An 18,201-nucleotide genomic window follows, 5' to 3' on the forward strand; every position below is an offset into this window, starting at 1 on the left:
CCGCAGCAACCTGCTCTGCTGGCAGCTTGCTCAGCTTGGAACCAGATGATCTTTAGGATCCCTTCCTAGCCAAACCATTCAAGGATTTGATCATACTTCCATGCCCATCTCCCAGTGTGGCGCGGCCCTGAAACTTCTGTGACATCACAGCTCCCAGAGTGTTCCAGGTGGAACGTCCAGCACCTGGAAACGACCACAGCAGACACTCTGCCTGCTGCCAGCGCTCAGTTGGCGCTCGCTCTGCGCTCTGCCCGTCAGCACTGAGCTGCTGCTGCTGCTGCCTGGGATTTTCCTGCTGCCTGCTCTGGAGCACCAACCCCGGCAGGATGAGAACTGCTGCTCCAGTGGAGGTACTGTGCCATTCCAGGGAGGGGGCAGCCTGCTTGAGCAGGCTGCAGCCACGTGGCAATGGATGGTGTGGGACAGGAACCCCACTGTGAGATTGTGCTGTCTCTTGCAGACTATCAGAGACAATGTGGAGGAGATGGAAGTGGACATGGGGCAGAATGAGGATGAAAAGATGGAGGTGGATGTGAAAGAGCAGGTTGAGGACATGGATGTAGATGCGGAGGAAAACATCGAGGACATGGAGGTGGATGAAGAGGAGAACATTGAGGAGATGGAAGTGGACGAGAAGGATGAGGAGGAGCCCATGGTCCTTGGATGAAGTTGGAGCCCCGCAAGTAAGACAGGCAGATGCTCCCCATGCCCTGCCCACAGACACAGTGGCTGCCCTGACGCCAGGCTGGGGCTGGGCTGGATGGCCCCGCTCAGGGACACGCTGCCCGCAGGGGGCCTGGATTGTGCTGGCACAAGCACCAGCCCTGGCCTGCCCTGTGCTTGCCTGGGGCCACAGCAGCCCTGCCAGCAGCACTGGGCCCAGCCCCTGGGGCCCAGCTCCCAGCCCAGCTGGGCCCCGTGCTGGCAGCAGAGTCCAGCTTTGCTTCTTCCTTTCTTCCAGGACTGATGGAGATGACGGCCGTAGATATTACGCCTGTGTATATATGTTTGAATAGTTAGAAGATTTTTGTAAATATGTTCTTAGGTTAGTAGTTCTCTGTAAATATGTTTTGAAGATTGTTAGTCCCTAGGATCCCATGTAAATAAATCCTGTAGATTGTTATTGTTGTTGTTGTTGTTCTAAGGATTGTTGTAATGAAAGGTGTTCTGTAAATCCTAGAGTTTGGCCATCTTTGGCAAATAAATACGGCTTCTTTTTAAACCTCACTTCTCTTTGTCATTCCTTTGGGCACAGGCAGCGTTTGCACAGTTGGGATTTCCACTTGTTCCGGGATCCCGGGGCTGGAGCTCCCTGGGGCTGCTGCCACGGCCACCCCGCGGCTGGGGGTCCCTGTGCACAGGGGGTCCCACTGACACCACTGCTGCCGCTGGCCACTGCTGCTGCTCCTGGGCTGGGGCACAGCGGCGTCCCCAAGAGCTGAGCTGTCACCAGCACAGAGGGGGCTCTCACTGCACTGGCCCCTACAGCCATGCCACCAAAGCAAGGCAGGAAACTTTCAGCCACCCTTCCTGCTGCAGCCACAGGGACTCCTGGCTCCAGAGCCGCCATCAGGCCACAGGGATGCAAAATCCACCTTCCCGCTCTCAAGGCCACGACAGCCTTGGCAACTGTGGCACCTGCATCTGGGCTGCTGCAGGGGCTGATATTTAAGGCTTGCAGCCTCCAAAGGCTCCGGGCTCTGCTTCCGGGCCTTCTCTGCACTGCCCTGGCTCCGCATTGCTCAAGAGACAAAAGCCAAGCCAGGGGATCCTCACCCTGCCCGCATTCCTACTGCTGGCAGCGGCCACTGCCTCCTGTCCCCCACTCGGGTGACAGCAGGACAGACAGGGCAGGCTCTGCTGGGCAGGGGGTGGGAGGCTTTGGGCCCTGTGGGTGCTTCTGCTGGGGACCATGGGCCCAACAGGGCCACCAGCTCAGCCCCTACCCGGGCAGCTGCCCCCAAAGCCCCACATTCCACTGGTGGCAGTGGGAAATCCCACATACGTGACTAAAGAAATTCCCCAGAGCAAGTGAACCAAGGGTTCCATGGGGAAAGTCAGCACCCGCTGATGTTTAAAGCACCTTTGCAAAGGTGGCTGCAGGGCAGCTGTGATCTCCAGGGCCTCAGGCACTGCCTGCTGTGCACGTGAGCCTGTGGGGCTGCTCCCAGTGGGACACAGCACTGGACTCACGCCAGCCCTCCGCCCCTCACAGCTGATCCCAAGGAGCAGCCTTAGAAAGCACTTTCACACCACTTGCTGCAGATATTAAACAGGACTACATGTCATTCAAAGAAGCCACGTTGCCAATTTCCTTGCGGTGTCGGGGCATCAGAAGCCTGGAAGGTGGCTCTGAATGTGCACTCAGGCCACTTCCACTGCCATCCCAAAGGACAGGGCTCTGCTTTCAGCACTGCTGAGCTCCTAACACAGCAATGAAGTCTCAGGAAGAGGCAGTCTGGTGGAGGTCCAGGGGCCTGCCATTGGAACTCTAATATCTCAGGGCAAAGATGACCAAAGTGAGACACTCCCCTCTGAATGCAACGATCTTGCCCTCGGACATTTGCAGGCTCATGATGATGCAACAGGTTTTCTTGGTATCATCAACTTTGTGTTTACCTTATATGTACTCTCCAGAGAACCTTCTCCCCTCTCTTCTCCCCTGTTGCTCCTGGCTTACTACAGTGCTTCACCCCTTCTCCCCCGCGAATGAAACCCTCAGTCCCCAGCCTCATTTTCTCTCTGGCCCTGGACCCTCTTCATCGCAATGCACAGCGTTTGGAGTTCCACACAAAGACCCGTCTCTGGCCTCGTTCATCAGCACTTGAAGCAAGTGTGCTCCGGCCTCTGGGAGTGCAGGTCGCTCACACGGGCTCACTGTGGACACGCCCCAATCACACAGTCATTGAGTGCACCAGAGAACCTGGCCTCTAATGAAAGGCATGAATGCCACAGCCCACCCAACCCAATGCCTTGCATGTCTCTACTTTTTCCTTCTTCGCTCATCTTTCATGTCACTTTCCCCATTTGCTCTGGCTGGCAGCTTGGCTTCTCTCTCTCCTGCCTGCAGCTTCAGCCACATGTGTGACCCTGCAGGAACAGCCTGACCCACAGGGAAGTGGGAGAGGACTCTTTGTCAGGAACTGAAGTGACAGAACAAGGAGGAATGGGATCAAACTGCAAGAGCTGGAATCCATTCCATGATGGGAAGAAGTTCTTTCCTGTCAGGGTGCTTGTCCCTGACACAGGGACCAGTGCAGAGAGGCTGTGCACACCCCATGCCAAGGAACATCCAAGGCCAGGTTGGACAGGGGCCGCAGAAACCTGCTCTGCTGGCAGCTTGCTCAGCTTGGAACCAGATGATCTTTAGGGTCCCTTCCTAGCCAAACCATTCAAGGATTTGATCATCCTTCCATGCCCATCTCCCAGTGTGGCGCGGCCCTGAAACTTCTGTGACATCACAGCTCCCACAGTGTTCCAGGTGGAACGTCCAGCACCTGGAAACGACCACAGCAGACACTCTGCCTGCTGCCAGCGCTCAGTTGGCGCTCGCTCTGCGCTCTGCCCGTCAGCATTCAGCTGTTGCTGCTGCTGCCTGGGATTTTCCTGCTGCCTGCTCTGGAGCACCAACCCCAGCAGGATGAGCACTGCTGCTCCGGTGGAGGTACTGTGCCATTCCAGGGAGGGGGCAGCCTGCTTGAGCAGGCTGCTGCCACGTGGCAATGGATGGTGTGGGACAGGAAGCCCACTGTGAGATTGTGCTGTCTCTTGCAGACTATCAGAGACAATGTGGAGGAGATGGAAGTGGACATGGGGCAGAATGAGGATGAAATGATGGAGGTGGATGTGGAAGAGCAGGTTGAGGACATGGATGTAGATGCGGAGGAAAACATCGAGGACATGGAGGTGGATGAAGAGGAGAACATTGAGGAGATGGAAGTGGACGAGAAGGATGAGGAGGAGCCCATGGTCCTTGGATGAAGTTGGAGCCCCACAAGTAAGACAGGCAGATGCTCCCCATGCCCTGCCCACAGACACAGTGGCTGCCCTGACGCCAGGCTGGGGCTGGGCTGGATGGCCCCGCTCAGGGACACGCTGCCCGCAGGGGGCCTGGATTGTGCTGGCACAAGCACCAGCCCTGGCCTGCCCTGTGCTTGCCTGGGGCCACAGCAGCCCTGCCAGCCCTGTCCCAGCCCCTGGGGCCCAGCTCCCAGCCCAGCTGGGCCCCGTGCTGGCAGCAGAGTCCAGCTTTGCTTCTTCCTTTCTTCCAGGACTGATGGAGATGACGGCCGTAGATATTACGCCTGTGTATATATGTTTGAATAGTTAGAAGATTTTTGTAAATATGTTCTTAGGTTAGTAGTTCTCTGTAAATATGTTTTGAAGATTGTTAGTCCCTAGGATCCCATGTAAATAAATCCTGTAGATTGTTATTGTTGTTGTTGTTGTTCTAAGGATTGTTGTAATGAAAGGTGTTCTGTAAATCCTAGAGTTTGGCCATCTTTGGCAAATAAATACGGCTTCTTTTTAAACCTCACTTCTCTTTGTCATTCCTTTGGGCACAGGCAGCGTTTGCACAGTTGGGATTTCCACTTGTTCCGGGATCCCGGGGCTGGAGCTCCCTGGGGCTGCTGCCACGGCCACCCCGCGGCTGGGGGTCCCTGTGCACAGGGGGTCCCACTGACACCACTGCTGCCGCTGGCCACTGCTGCTGCTCCTGGGCTGGGGCACAGCGGCGTCCCCAAGAGCTGAGCTGTCACCAGCACAGAGGGGGCTCTCACTGCACTGGCCCCTACAGCCATGCCACCAAAGCAAGGCAGGAAACTTTCAGCCACCCTTCCTGCTGCAGCCACAGGGACTCCTGGCTCCAGAGCCGCCATCAGGCCACAGGGATGCAAAATCCACCTTCCCGCTCTCAAGGCCACGACAGCCTTGGCAACTGTGGCACCTGCATCTGGGCTGCTGCAGGGGCTGATATTTAAGGCTTGCAGCCTCCAAAGGCTCCGGGCTCTGCTTCCGGGCCTTCTCTGCACTGCCCTGGCTCCGCATTGCTCAAGAGACAAAAGCCAAGCCAGGGGATCCTCACCCTGCCCGCATTCCTACTGCTGGCAGCGGCCACTGCCTCCTGTCCCCCACTCGGGTGACAGCAGGACAGACAGGGCAGGCTCTGCTGGGCAGGGGGTGGGAGGCTTTGGGCCCTGTGGGTGCTTCTGCTGGGGACCATGGGCCCAACAGGGCCACCAGCTCAGCCCCTACCCGGGCAGCTGCCCCCAAAGCCCCACATTCCACTGGTGGCAGTGGGAAATCCCACATACGTGACTAAAGAAATTCCCCAGAGCAAGTGAACCAAGGGTTCCATGGGGAAAGTCAGCACCCGCTGATGTTTAAAGCACCTTTGCAAAGGTGGCTGCAGGGCAGCTGTGATCTCCAGGGCCTCAGGCACTGCCTGCTGTGCACGTGAGCCTGTGGGGCTGCTCCCAGTGGGACACAGCACTGGACTCACGCCAGCCCTCCGCCCCTCACAGCTGATCCCAAGGAGCAGCCTTAGAAAGCACTTTCACACCACTTGCTGCAGATATTAAACAGGACTACATGTCATTCAAAGAAGCCACGTTGCCAATTTCCTTGCGGTGTCGGGGCATCAGAAGCCTGGAAGGTGGCTCTGAATGTGCACTCAGGCCACTTCCACTGCCATCCCAAAGGACAGGGCTCTGCTTTCAGCACTGCTGAGCTCCTAACACAGCAATGAAGTCTCAGGAAGAGGCAGTCTGGTGGAGGTCCAGGGGCCTGCCATTGGAACTCTAATATCTCAGGGCAAAGATGACCAAAGTGAGACACTCCCCTCTGAATGCAACGATCTTGCCCTCGGACATTTGCAGGCTCATGATGATGCAACAGGTTTTCTTGGTATCATCAACTTTGTGTTTACCTTATATGTACTCTCCAGAGAACCTTCTCCCCTCTCTTCTCCCCTGTTGCTCCTGGCTTACTACAGTGCTTCACCCCTTCTCCCCCGCGAATGAAACCCTCAGTCCCCAGCCTCATTTTCTCTCTGGCCCTGGACCCTCTTCATCGCAATGCACAGCGTTTGGAGTTCCACACAAAGACCCGTCTCTGGCCTCGTTCATCAGCACTTGAAGCAAGTGTGCTCCGGCCTCTGGGAGTGCAGGTCGCTCACACGGGCTCACTGTGGACACGCCCCAATCACACAGTCATTGAGTGCACCAGAGAACCTGGCCTCTAATGAAAGGCATGAATGCCACAGCCCACCCAACCCAATGCCTTGCATGTCTCTACTTTTTCCTTCTTCGCTCATCTTTCATGTCACTTTCCCCATTTGCTCTGGCTGGCAGCTTGGCTTCTCTCTCTCCTGCCTGCAGCTTCAGCCACATGTGTGACCCTGCAGGAACAGCCTGACCCACAGGGAAGTGGGAGAGGACTCTTTGTCAGGAACTGAAGTGACAGAACAAGGAGGAATGGGATCAAACTGCAAGAGCTGGAATCCATTCCATGATGGGAAGAAGTTCTTTCCTGTCAGGGTGCTTGTCCCTGACACAGGGACCAGTGCAGAGAGGCTGTGCACACCCCATGCCAAGGAACATCCAAGGCCAGGTTGGACAGGGGCCGCAGAAACCTGCTGTGCTGGCAGCTTGCTCAGCTTGGAACCAGATGATCTTTAGGGTCCCTTCCTAGCCAAACCATTCAAGGATTTGATCATCCTTCCATGCCCATCTCCCAGTGTGGCGCGGCCCTGAAACTTCTGTGACATCACAGCTCCCACAGTGTTCCAGGTGGAACGTCCAGCACCTGGAAACGACCACAGCAGACACTCTGCCTGCTGCCAGCGCTCAGTTGGCGCTCGCTCTGCGCTCTGCCCGTCAGCATTCAGCTGTTGCTGCTGCTGCCTGGGATTTTCCTGCTGCCTGCTCTGGAGCACCAACCCCAGCAGGATGAGCACTGCTGCTCCGGTGGAGGTACTGTGCCATTCCAGGGAGGGGGCAGCCTGCTTGAGCAGGCTGCAGCCACGTGGCAATGGATGGTGTGGGACAGGAAGCCCACTGTGAGATTGTGCTGTCTCTTGCAGACTATCAGAGACAATGTGGAGGAGATGGAAGTGGACATGGGGCAGAATGAGGATGAAATGATGGAGGTGGATGTGGAAGAGCAGGTTGAGGACATGGATGTAGATGCGGAGGAAAACATCGAGGACATGGAGGTGGATGAAGAGGAGAACATTGAGGAGATGGAAGTGGACGAGAAGGATGAGGAGGAGCCCATGGTCCTTGGATGAAGTTGGAGCCCCACAAGTAAGACAGGCAGATGCTCCCCATGCCCTGCCCACAGACACAGTGGCGGCCCTGACGCCAGGCTGGGGCTGGGCTGGATGGCCCCGCTCAGGGACACGCTGCCCGCAGGGGGCCTGGATTGTGCTGGCACAAGCACCAGCCCTGGCCTGCCCTGTGCTTGCCTGGGGCCACAGCAGCCCTGCCAGCAGCACTGGGCCCAGCCCCTGGGGCCCAGCTCCCAGCCCAGCTGGGCCCCGTGCTGGCAGCAGAGTCCAGCTTTGCTTCTTCCTTTCTTCCAGGACTGATGGAGATGACGGCCGTAGATATTACGCCTGTGTATATATGTTTGAATAGTTAGAAGATTTTTGTAAATATGTTCTTAGGTTAGTAGTTCTCTGTAAATATGTTTTGAAGATTGTTAGTCCCTAGGATCCCATGTAAATAAATCCTGTAGATTGTTATTGTTGTTGTTGTTGTTCTAAGGATTGTTGTAATGAAAGGTGTTCTGTAAATCCTAGAGTTTGGCCATCTTTGGCAAATAAATACGGCTTCTTTTTAAACCTCACTTCTCTTTGTCATTCCTTTGGGCACAGGCAGCGTTTGCACAGTTGGGATTTCCACTTGTTCCGGGATCCCGGGGCTGGAGCTCCCTGGGGCTGCTGCCACGGCCACCCCGCGGCTGGGGGTCCCTGTGCACAGGGGGTCCCACTGACACCACTGCTGCCGCTGGCCACTGCTGCTGCTCCTGGGCTGGGGCACAGCGGCGTCCCCAAGAGCTGAGCTGTCACCAGCACAGAGGGGGCTCTCACTGCACTGGCCCCTACAGCCATGCCACCAAAGCAAGGCAGGAAACTTTCAGCCACCCTTCCTGCTGCAGCCACAGGGACTCCTGGCTCCAGAGCCGCCATCAGGCCACAGGGATGCAAAATCCACCTTCCCGCTCTCAAGGCCACGACAGCCTTGGCAACTGTGGCACCTGCATCTGGGCTGCTGCAGGGGCTGATATTTAAGGCTTGCAGCCTCCAAACGCTCCGGGCTCTGCTTCCGGGCCTTCTCTGCACTGCCCTGGCTCCGCATTGCTCAAGAGACAAAAGCCAAGCCAGGGGATCCTCACCCTGCCCGCATTCCTACTGCTGGCAGCGGCCACTGCCTCCTGTCCCCCACTCGGGTAACAGCAGGACAGACAGGGCAGGCTCTGCTGGGCAGGGGGTGGGAGGCTTTGGGCCCTGTGGGTGCTTCTGCTGGGGACCATGGGCCCAACAGGGCCACCAGCTCAGCCCCTACCCGGGCAGCTGCCCCCAAAGCCCCACATTCCACTGGTGGCAGTGGGAAATCCCACATACGTGACTAAAGAAATTCCCCAGAGCAAGTGAACCAAGGGTTCCATGGGGAAAGTCAGCACCCGCTGATGTTTAAAGCACCTTTGCAAAGGTGGCTGCAGGGCAGCTGTGATCTCCAGGGCCTCAGGCACTGCCTGCTGTGCACGTGAGCCTGTGGGGCTGCTCCCAGTGGGACACAGCACTGGACTCACGCCAGCCCTCCGCCCCTCACAGCTGATCCCAAGGAGCAGCCTTAGAAAGCACTTTCACACCACTTGCTGCAGATATTAAACAGGACTACATGTCATTCAAAGAAGCCACGTTGCCAATTTCCTTGCGGTGTCGGGGCATCAGAAGCCTGGAAGGTGGCTCTGAATGTGCACTCAGGCCACTTCCACTGCCATCCCAAAGGACAGGGCTCTGCTTTCAGCACTGCTGAGCTCCTAACACAGCAATGAAGTCTCAGGAAGAGGCAGTCTGGTGGAGGTCCAGGGGCCTGCCATTGGAACTCTAATATCTCAGGGCAAAGATGACCAAAGTGAGACACTCCCCTCTGAATGCAACGATCTTGCCCTCGGACATTTGCAGGCTCATGATGATGCAACAGGTTTTCTTGGTATCATCAACTTTGTGTTTACCTTATATGTACTCTCCAGAGAACGTTCTCCCCTCTCTTCTCCCCTGTTGCTCCTGGCTTACTACAGTGCTTCACCCCTTCTCCCCCGCGAATGAAACCCTCAGTCCCCAGCCTCATTTTCTCTCTGGCCCTGGACCCTCTTCATCGCAATGCACAGCGTTTGGAGTTGCACACAAAGACCCGTCTCTGGCCTCGTTCATCAGCACTTGAAGCAAGTGTGCTCCGGCCTCTGGGAGTGCAGGTCGCTCACACGGGCTCACTGTGGACACGCCCCAATCACACAGTCATTGAGTGCACCAGAGAACCTGGCCTCTAATGAAAGGCATGAATGCCACAGCCCACCCAACCCAATGCCTTGCATGTCTCTACTTTTTCCTTCTTCGCTCATCTTTCATGTCACTTTCCCCATTTGCTCTGGCTGGCAGCTTGGCTTCTCTCTCTCCTGCCTGCAGCTTCAGCCACATGTGTGACCCTGCAGGAACAGCCTGACCCACAGGGAAGTGGGAGAGGACTCTTTGTCAGGAACTGAAGTGACAGAACAAGGAGGAATGGGATCAAACTGCAAGAGCTGGAATCCATTCCATGATGGGAAGAAGTTCTTTCCTGTCAGGGTGCTTGTCCCTGACACAGGGACCAGTGCAGAGAGGCTGTGCACACCCCATGCCAAGGAACATCCAAGGCCAGGTTGGACAGGGGCCGCAGAAACCTGCTCTGCTGGCAGCTTGCTCAGCTTGGAACCAGATGATCTTTAGGGTCCCTTCCTAGCCAAACCATTCAAGGATTTGATCATCCTTCCATGCCCATCTCCCAGTGTGGCGCGGCCCTGAAACTTCTGTGACATCACAGCTCCCACAGTGTTCCAGGTGGAACGTCCAGCACCTGGAAACGACCACAGCAGACACTCTGCCTGCTGCCAGCGCTCAGTTGGCGCTCGCTCTGCGCTCTGCCCGTCAGCATTCAGCTGTTGCTGCTGCTGCCTGGGATTTTCCTGCTGCCTGCTCTGGAGCACCAACCCCAGCAGGATGAGCACTGCTGCTCCGGTGGAGGTACTGTGCCATTCCAGGGAGGGGGCAGCCTGCTTGAGCAGGCTGCAGCCACGTGGCAATGGATGGTGTGGGACAGGAAGCCCACTGTGAGATTGTGCTGTCTCTTGCAGACTATCAGAGACAATGTGGAGGAGATGGAAGTGGACATGGGGCAGAATGAGGATGAAATGATGGAGGTGGATGTGGAAGAGCAGGTTGAGGACATGGATGTAGATGCGGAGGAAAACATCGAGGACATGGAGGTGGATGAAGAGGAGAACATTGAGGAGATGGAAGTGGACGAGAAGGATGAGGAGGAGCCCATGGTCCTTGGATGAAGTTGGAGCCCCACAAGTAAGACAGGCAGATGCTCCCCATGCCCTGCCCACAGACACAGTGGCTGCCCTGACGCCAGGCTGGGGCTGGGCTGGATGGCCCCGCTCAGGGACACGCTGCCCGCAGGGGGCCTGGATTGTGCTGGCACAAGCACCAGCCCTGGCCTGCCCTGTGCTTGCCTGGGGCCACAGCAGCCCTGCCAGCAGCACTGGGCCCAGCCCCTGGGGCCCAGCTCCCAGCCCAGCTGGGCCCCGTGCTGGCAGCAGAGTCCAGCTTTGCTTCTTCCTTTCTTCCAGGACTGATGGAGATGACGGCCGTAGATATTACGCCTGTGTATATATGTTTGAATAGTTAGAAGATTTTTGTAAATATGTTCTTAGGTTAGTAGTTCTCTGTAAATATGTTTTGAAGATTGTTAGTCCCTAGGATCCCATGTAAATAAATCCTGCAGATTGATATTGTTGTTGTTGTTGTTCTAAGGATTGTTGTAATGAAAGGTGTTCTGTAAATCCTAGAGTTTGGCCATCTTTGGCAAATAAATACGGCTTCTTTTTAAACCTCACTTCTCTTTGTCATTCCTTTGGGCACAGGCAGCGTTTGCACAGTTGGGATTTCCACTTGTTCCGGGATCCCGGGGCTGGAGCTCCCTGGGGCTGCTGCCACGGCCACCCCGCGGCTGGGGGTCCCTGTGCACAGGGGGTCCCACTGACACCACTGCTGCCGCTGGCCACTGCTGCTGCTCCTGGGCTGGGGCACAGCGGCGTCCCCAAGAGCTGAGCTGTCACCAGCACAGAGGGGGCTCTCACTGCACTGGCCCCTGCAGCCATGCCACCAAAGCAAGGCAGGAAACTTTCAGCCACCCTTCCTGCTGCAGCCACAGGGACTCCTGGCTCCAGAGCCGCCATCAGGCCACAGGGATGCAAAATCCACCTTCCCGCTCTCAAGGCCACGACAGCCTTGGCAACTGTGGCACCTGCATCTGGGCTGCTGCAGGGGCTGATGTTTAAGGCTTGCAGCCTCCAAAGGCTCTGGGCTCTGCTTCCGGGCCTTCTCTGCACTGCCCTGGCTCCGCATTGCTCAAGAGACAAAAGCCAAGCCAGGGGATCCTCACCCTGCCCGCATTCCTACTGCTGGCAGCGGCCACAGCCTCCTGCGGAAGTGGCCTGAGTGACAGCAGGACAGACAGGGCAGGCTCTGCTGGGCAGGGGGTGGGAGGCTTTGGGCCCTGTGGGTGCTGCTGCTAGGGACCATGGGCCCAACAGGGCCCCCAGCTCAGCCCCTGCGAGGGAAGCTGCCCCCAAAGCCCCACACTCCCTGAGCATCCCCATCACTGGTGGCAGTGGGAAATCCCACATACGTGACTAAAGAAATTCCCCAGAGCAAGTGAACCAAGGGTTCCATGGGGAAAGTCAGCACCCGCTGATGTTTAAAGCACCTTTGCAAAGGTGGCTGCAGGGCAGCTGTGATCTCCAGGGCCTCTGGCACTGCCTGCTGTGCACGTGAGCCTGTGGGGCTACTCCCAGTGGGACACAGCACTGGACTCACGCCAGCCCTCCGCCCCTCACAGCTGATCCCAATGAGCAGCCTCAGAAAGCACTTTCACACCACTTGCTGCAGATATTAAACAGGACTACATGTCATTCAAAGAAGCCACGTTGCCAATTTCCTTGCGGTGTCGGGGCATCAGAAGCCTAGAAGGTGGCTCTGAATGTGCACTCAGGCCACTTCCACTGCCATCCCAAAGGACAGGGCTCTGCTTTCAGCACTGCTGAGCTCCTAACTCCTGGAGCTGCTGCCACGGCCACCCCGCGGCTGGGGGTCCCTGTGCACAGGGGGTCCCACTGACACCACTGCTGCCGCTGGGCACTGCTGCTGCTCCTGGGCTGGGGCATAGCGGCGTCCCCAAGAGCTGAGCTGTCACCAGCACGGAGGGGGCTCTCACTGCACTGCCCCCTGCAGCCATGCCACCAAAGCAAGGCAGGAAACTTTCAGCCACCCTTCCTGCTGCAGCCACAGGGACTCCTGGCTCCAGAGCCGCCATCAGGCCACAGGGATGCAAAATCCACCTTCCCGCTCTCAAGGCCACGACAGCCTTGGCAACTGTGGCACCTGCATCTAGGCTGCTGCAGGGGCTGATGTTTAAGGCTTGCAGCCTCCAAAGGCTCTGGGCTCTGCTTCCGGGCCTGCTCTGCACTGCCCTGGCTCTGCATTGCTCAAGAGACAAAAGCCAAGCCAGGGGATCCTCACCCTGCCCTCATTCCTACTGCTGGCAGCGGCCACTGCCTCCTGTCCCCCACTCGGGTGACAGCAGGACAGACAGGGCAGGCTCTGCTGGGCAGGGGGTGGGAGGCTTTGGGCCCTGTGGGTGCTTCTGTTGGGGACCATGGGCCCAACAGGGCCACCAGCTCAGCCCCTACCCGGGCAGCTGCCCCCAAAGCCCCACATTCCACTGGTGGCAGTGGGAAATCCCACATACGTGACTAAAGAAATTCCCCAGAGCAAGTGAACCAAGGGTTCCATGGGGAAAGTCAGCACCCGCTGATGTTTAAAGCACCTTTGCAAAGGTGGCTGCAGGGCAGCTGTGATCTCCAGGGCCTCTGGCACTGCCTGCTGTGCAGGTGAGCCTGTGGGGCTACTCCCAGTGGGACACAGCACTGGACTCACGCCAGCCCTCCGCCCCTCACAGCTGATCCCAAGGAGCAGCCTTAGAAAGCACTTTCACACCACTTGCTGCAGATATTAAACAGGACTACATGTCATTCAAAGAAGCCACGTTGCCAATTTCCTTGCGGTGTCGGGGCATCAGAAGCCTGGAAGGTGGCTCTGAATGTGCACTCAGGCCACTTCCACTGCCATCCCAAAGGACAGGGCTCTGCTTTCAGCACTGCTGAGCTCCTAACACAGCAATGAAGTCTCAGGAAGAGGCAGTCTGGTGGAGGTCCAGGGGCCTGCCATTGGAACTCTAATATCTCAGGGCAAAGATGACCAAAGTGAGACACTCCCCTCTGAATGCAACGATCTTGCCCTCGGACATTTGCAGGCTCATGATGATGCAACAGGTTTTCTTGGTATCATCAACTTTGTGTTTACCTTATATGTACTCTCCAGAGAACCTTCTCCCCTCTCTTCTCCCCTGTTGCTCCTGGCTTACTACAGTGCTTCACCCCTTCTCCCCCGCGAATGAAACCCTCAGTCCCCAGCCTCATTTTCTCTCTGGCCCTGGACCCTCTTCATCGCAATGCACAGCGTTTGGAGTTCCACACAAAGACCCGTCTCTGGCCTCGTTCATCAGCACTTGAAGCAAGTGTGCTCCGGCCTCTGGGAGTGCAGGTCGCTCACACAGGCTCACTGTGGACACGCCCCAATCACACAGTCATTGAGTGCACCAGAGAACCTGGCCTCTAATGAAAGGCATGAATGCCACAGCCCACCCAACCCAATGCCTTGCATGTCTCTACTTTTTCCTTCTTCGCTCATCTTTCATGTCACTTTCCCCATTTGCTCTGGCTGGCAGCTTGGCTTCTCTCTCTCCTGCCTGCAGCTTCAGCCACATATGTGACCCTGCAGGAACAGCCTGACCCACAGGGAAGTGGGAGAGGACTCTTTGTCAGGAACTGAAGTGACAGAACAAGGAGGAATGGGATCAAACTGCAAGAGCTGGAATCCATTCCATGATGGGAAGAAGTTCTTTCCTGTCAGGGTGCTTGTCCCTGACACAGGGACCAGTGCAGAGAGGCTGTGCACACCCCATGCCAAGGAACATCCAAGGCCAGGTTGGACAGGGGCCGCAGAAACCTGCTGTGCTGGCAGCTTGCTCGGCTTGGAACCAGATGATCTTTAGGGTCCCTTCCTAGCCAAACCATTCAAGGATTTGATCATCCTTCCATGCCCATCTCCCAGTGTGGCGCGGCCCTGAAACTTCTGTGACATCACAGCTCCCACAGTGTTCCAGGTGGAACGTCCAGCACCTGGAAACGACCACAGCAGACACTCTGCCTGCTGCCAGCGCTCAGTTGGCGCTCGCTCTGTGCTCTGCCCGTCAGCATTCAGCTGTTGCTGCTGCTGCCTGGGATTTTCCTGCTGCCTGCTCTGGAGCACCAACCCCAGCAGGATGAGCACTGCTGCTCCAGTGGAGGTACTGTGCCATTCCAAGGAGGGGGCAGCCTGCTTGAGCAGGCTGCTGCCACGTGGCAATGGATGGTGTGGGACAGGAAGCCCACTGTGAGATTGTGCTGTCTCTTGCAGACTATCAGAGACAATGTGGAGGAGATGGAAGTGGACATGGGGCAGAATGAGGATGAAATGATGGAGGTGGATGTGGAAGAGCAGGTTGAGGACATGGATGTAGATGCGGAGGAAAACATCGAGGACATGGAGGTGGATGAAGAGGAGAACATTGAGGAGATGGAAGTGGACGAGAAGGATGAGGAGGAGCCCATGGTCCTTGGATGAAGTTGGAGCCCCACAAGTAAGACAGGCAGATGCTCCCCATGCCCTGCCCACAGACACAGTGGCTGCCCTGATGCCAGGCTGGGGCTGGGCTGGATGGCCCCGCTCAGGGCCACGCTGCCCGCAGGGGGCCTGGATTGTGCTGGCACAAGCACCAGCCCTGGCCTGCCCTGTCCTTGCCTGGGGCCACAGCAGCCCTGCCAGCCCTGTCCCAGCCCCTGGGGCCCAGCTCCCAGCCCAGCTGGGCCCCGTGCTGGCAGCAGAGTCCAGCTTTGCTTCTTCCTTTCTTCCAGGACTGATGGAGATGACGGCCGTAGATATTACGCCTGTGTATATATGTTTGAATAGTTAGAAGATTTTTGTAAATATGTTCTTAGGTTAGTAGTTCTCTGTAAATATGTTTTGAAGATTGTTAGTCCCTAGGATCCCATGTAAATAAATCCTGTAGATTGTTATTGTTGTTGTTGTTGTTCTAAGGATTGTTGTAATGAAAGGTGTTCTGTAAATCCTAGAGTTTGGCCATCTTTGGCAAATAAATACGGCTTCTTTTTAAACCTCACTTCTCTTTGTCATTCCTTTGGGCACAGGCAGCGTTTGCACAGTTGGGATTTCCACTTGTTCCGGGATCCCGGGGCTGGAGCTCCCTGGGGCTGCTGCCACGGCCACCCCGCGGCTGGGGGTCCCTGTGCACAGGGGGTCCCACTGACACCACTGCTGCCGCTGGCCACTGCTGCTGCTCCTGGGCTGGGGCACAGCGGCGTCCCCAAGAGCTGAGCTGTCACCAGCACAGAGGGGGCTCTCACTGCACTGGCCCCTGCAGCCATGCCACCAAAGCAAGACAGGAAACTTTCAGCCACCCTTCCTGCTGCAGCCACAGGGACTCCTGGCTCCAGAGCCGCCATCAGGCCACAGGGATGCAAAATCCACCTTCCCGCTCTCAAGGCCACGACAGCCTTGGCAACTGTGGCACCTGCATCTGGGCTGCTGCAGGGGCTGATGTTTAAGGCTTGCAGCCTCCAAAGGCTCCGGGCTCTGCTTCCGGGCCTTCTCTGCACTGCCCTGGCTCCGCATTGCTCAAGAGACAAAAGCCAAGCCAGGGGATCCTCACCCTGCCCGCATTCCTACTGCTGGCAGCGGCCACTGCCTCCTGCGGAAGTGGCCTGAGTGACAGCAGGACAGACAGGGCAGGCTCTGCTGGGCAGGGGGTGGGAGGCTTTGGGCCCTGTGGGTGCTGCTGCTAGGGACCATGGGCCCAACAGGGCCCCCAGCTCAGCCCCTGCGCGGGCAGCTGCCCCCAAAGCCCCACACTCCCTGAGCATCCCCATCACTGGTGGCAGTGGGAAATCCCACATACGTGACTAAAGAAATTCCCCAGAGCAAGTGAACCAAGGGTTCCATGGGGAAAGTCAGCACCCGCTGATGTTTAAAGCACCTTTGCAAAGGTGGCTGCAGGGCAGCTGTGATCTCCAGGGCCTCTGGCACTGCCTGCTGTGCAGGTGAGCCTGTGGGGATACTCCCAGTGGGACACAGCACTGGACTCACGCCAGCCCTCCGCCCCTCACAGCTGATCCCAAGGAGCAGCCTCAGAAAGCACTTTCACACCACTTGCTGCAGATATTAAACAGGACTACATGTCATTCAAAGAAGCCACGTTGCCAATTTCCTTGCGGTGTCGGGATATCAGAAGCCTGGAAGGTGGCTCTGAATGTGCACTCAGGCCACTTCCACTGCCATCCCAAAGGACAGGGCTCTGCTTTCAGCACTGCTGAGCTCCTAACTCCTGGAGCTGCTGCCACGGCCACCCCGCGGCTGGGGGTCCCTGTGCACAGGGGGTCCCACTGACACCACTGCTGCCGCTGGCCACTGCTGCTGCTCCTGGGCTGGGGCACAGCGGCATCCCCAAGAGCTGAGCTGTCACCAGCACGGTGGGGTCTCTCACTGCACTGGCCCCTGCAGCCATGCCACCAAAGCAAGGCAGGAAACTTTCAGCCACCCTTCCTGCTGCAGCCACAGGGACTCCTGGCTCCAGAGCCGCCATGAGACCACAGGGATGCAAAATCCACCTTCCCGCTCTCAAGGCCACGACAGCCTTGGCAACTGTGGCACCTGCATCTGGGCTGCTGCAGGGGCTGATGTTTAAGGCTTGCAGCCTCCAAAGGCTCTGGGCTCTGCTTCCGGGCCTGCTCTGCACTGCCCTGGCTCTGCATTGCTCAAGAGACAAAAGCCAAGCCAGGGGATCCTCACCCTGCCCGCATTCCTACTGCTGGCAGCGGCCACTGCCTCCTGTCCCCCACTCGGGTGACAGCAGGACAGACAGGGCAGGCTCTGCTGGGCAGGGGGTGGGAGGCTTTGGGCCCTGTGGGTGCTTCTGCTGGGGACCATGGGCCCAACAGGGCCACCAGCTCAGCCCCTACCCGGGCAGCTGCCCCCAAAGCCCCACATTCCACTGGTGGCAGTGGGAAATCCCACATACGTGACTAAAGAAATTCCCCAGAGCAAGTGAACCAAGGGTTCCATGGGGAAAGTCAGCACCCGCTGATGTTTAAAGCACCTTTGCAAAGGTGGCTGCAGGGCAGCTGTGATCTCCAGGGCCTCAGGCACTGCCTGCTGTGCACGTGAGCCTGTGGGGCTGCTCCCAGTGGGACACAGCACTGGACTGACGCCAGCCCTCCGCCCCTCACAGCTGATCCCAAGGAGCAGCCTCAGAAAGCACTTTCACACCACTTGCTGCAGATATTAAACAGGACTACATGTCATTCAAAGAAGCCACGTTGCCAATTTCCTTGCGGTGTCGGGGCATCAGAAGCCTGGAAGGTGGCTCTGAATGTGCACTCAGGCCACTTCCACTGCCATCCCAAAGGACAGGGCTCTGCTTTCAGCACTGCTGAGCTCCTAACACAGCAATGAAGTCTCAGGAAGAGGCAGTCTGGTGGAGGTCCAGGGGCCTGCCATTGGAACTCTAATATCTCAGGGCAAAGATGACCAAAGTGAGACACTCCCCTCTGAATGCAACGATCTTGCCCTCGGACATTTGCAGGCTCATGATGATGCAACAGGTTTTCTTGGTATCATCAACTTTGTGTTTACCTTATATGTACTCTCCAGAGAACCTTCTCCCCTCTCTTCTCCCCTGTTGCTCCTGGCTTACT

The 18,201-nt window shown here is 57.2% G+C and overlaps 1 protein-coding gene across 1 annotated transcript; it reads left to right on the forward strand.

Moving 5' to 3' along the window:
* Window positions 1-246: 246 nt before the first annotated feature.
* On the forward strand, window positions 247-729 carry LOC135283982 (ring-infected erythrocyte surface antigen-like). The gene is made up of 2 exons (XM_064395157.1): window positions 247-350; window positions 461-729. The coding sequence occupies exons 1-2, from the start codon at window positions 327-329 to the stop codon at window positions 665-667; spliced, it is 231 nt and encodes a 76-aa protein (XP_064251227.1). The 5' UTR covers window positions 247-326; the 3' UTR covers window positions 668-729.
* The last annotated feature ends 17,472 nt before the right edge of the window (window positions 730-18,201 follow it).

This window comes from Passer domesticus, chromosome 20 (assembly GCF_036417665.1).
Source record: "Passer domesticus isolate bPasDom1 chromosome 20, bPasDom1.hap1, whole genome shotgun sequence".
Taxonomy (NCBI): Eukaryota; Metazoa; Chordata; class Aves; order Passeriformes; family Passeridae; genus Passer; species Passer domesticus.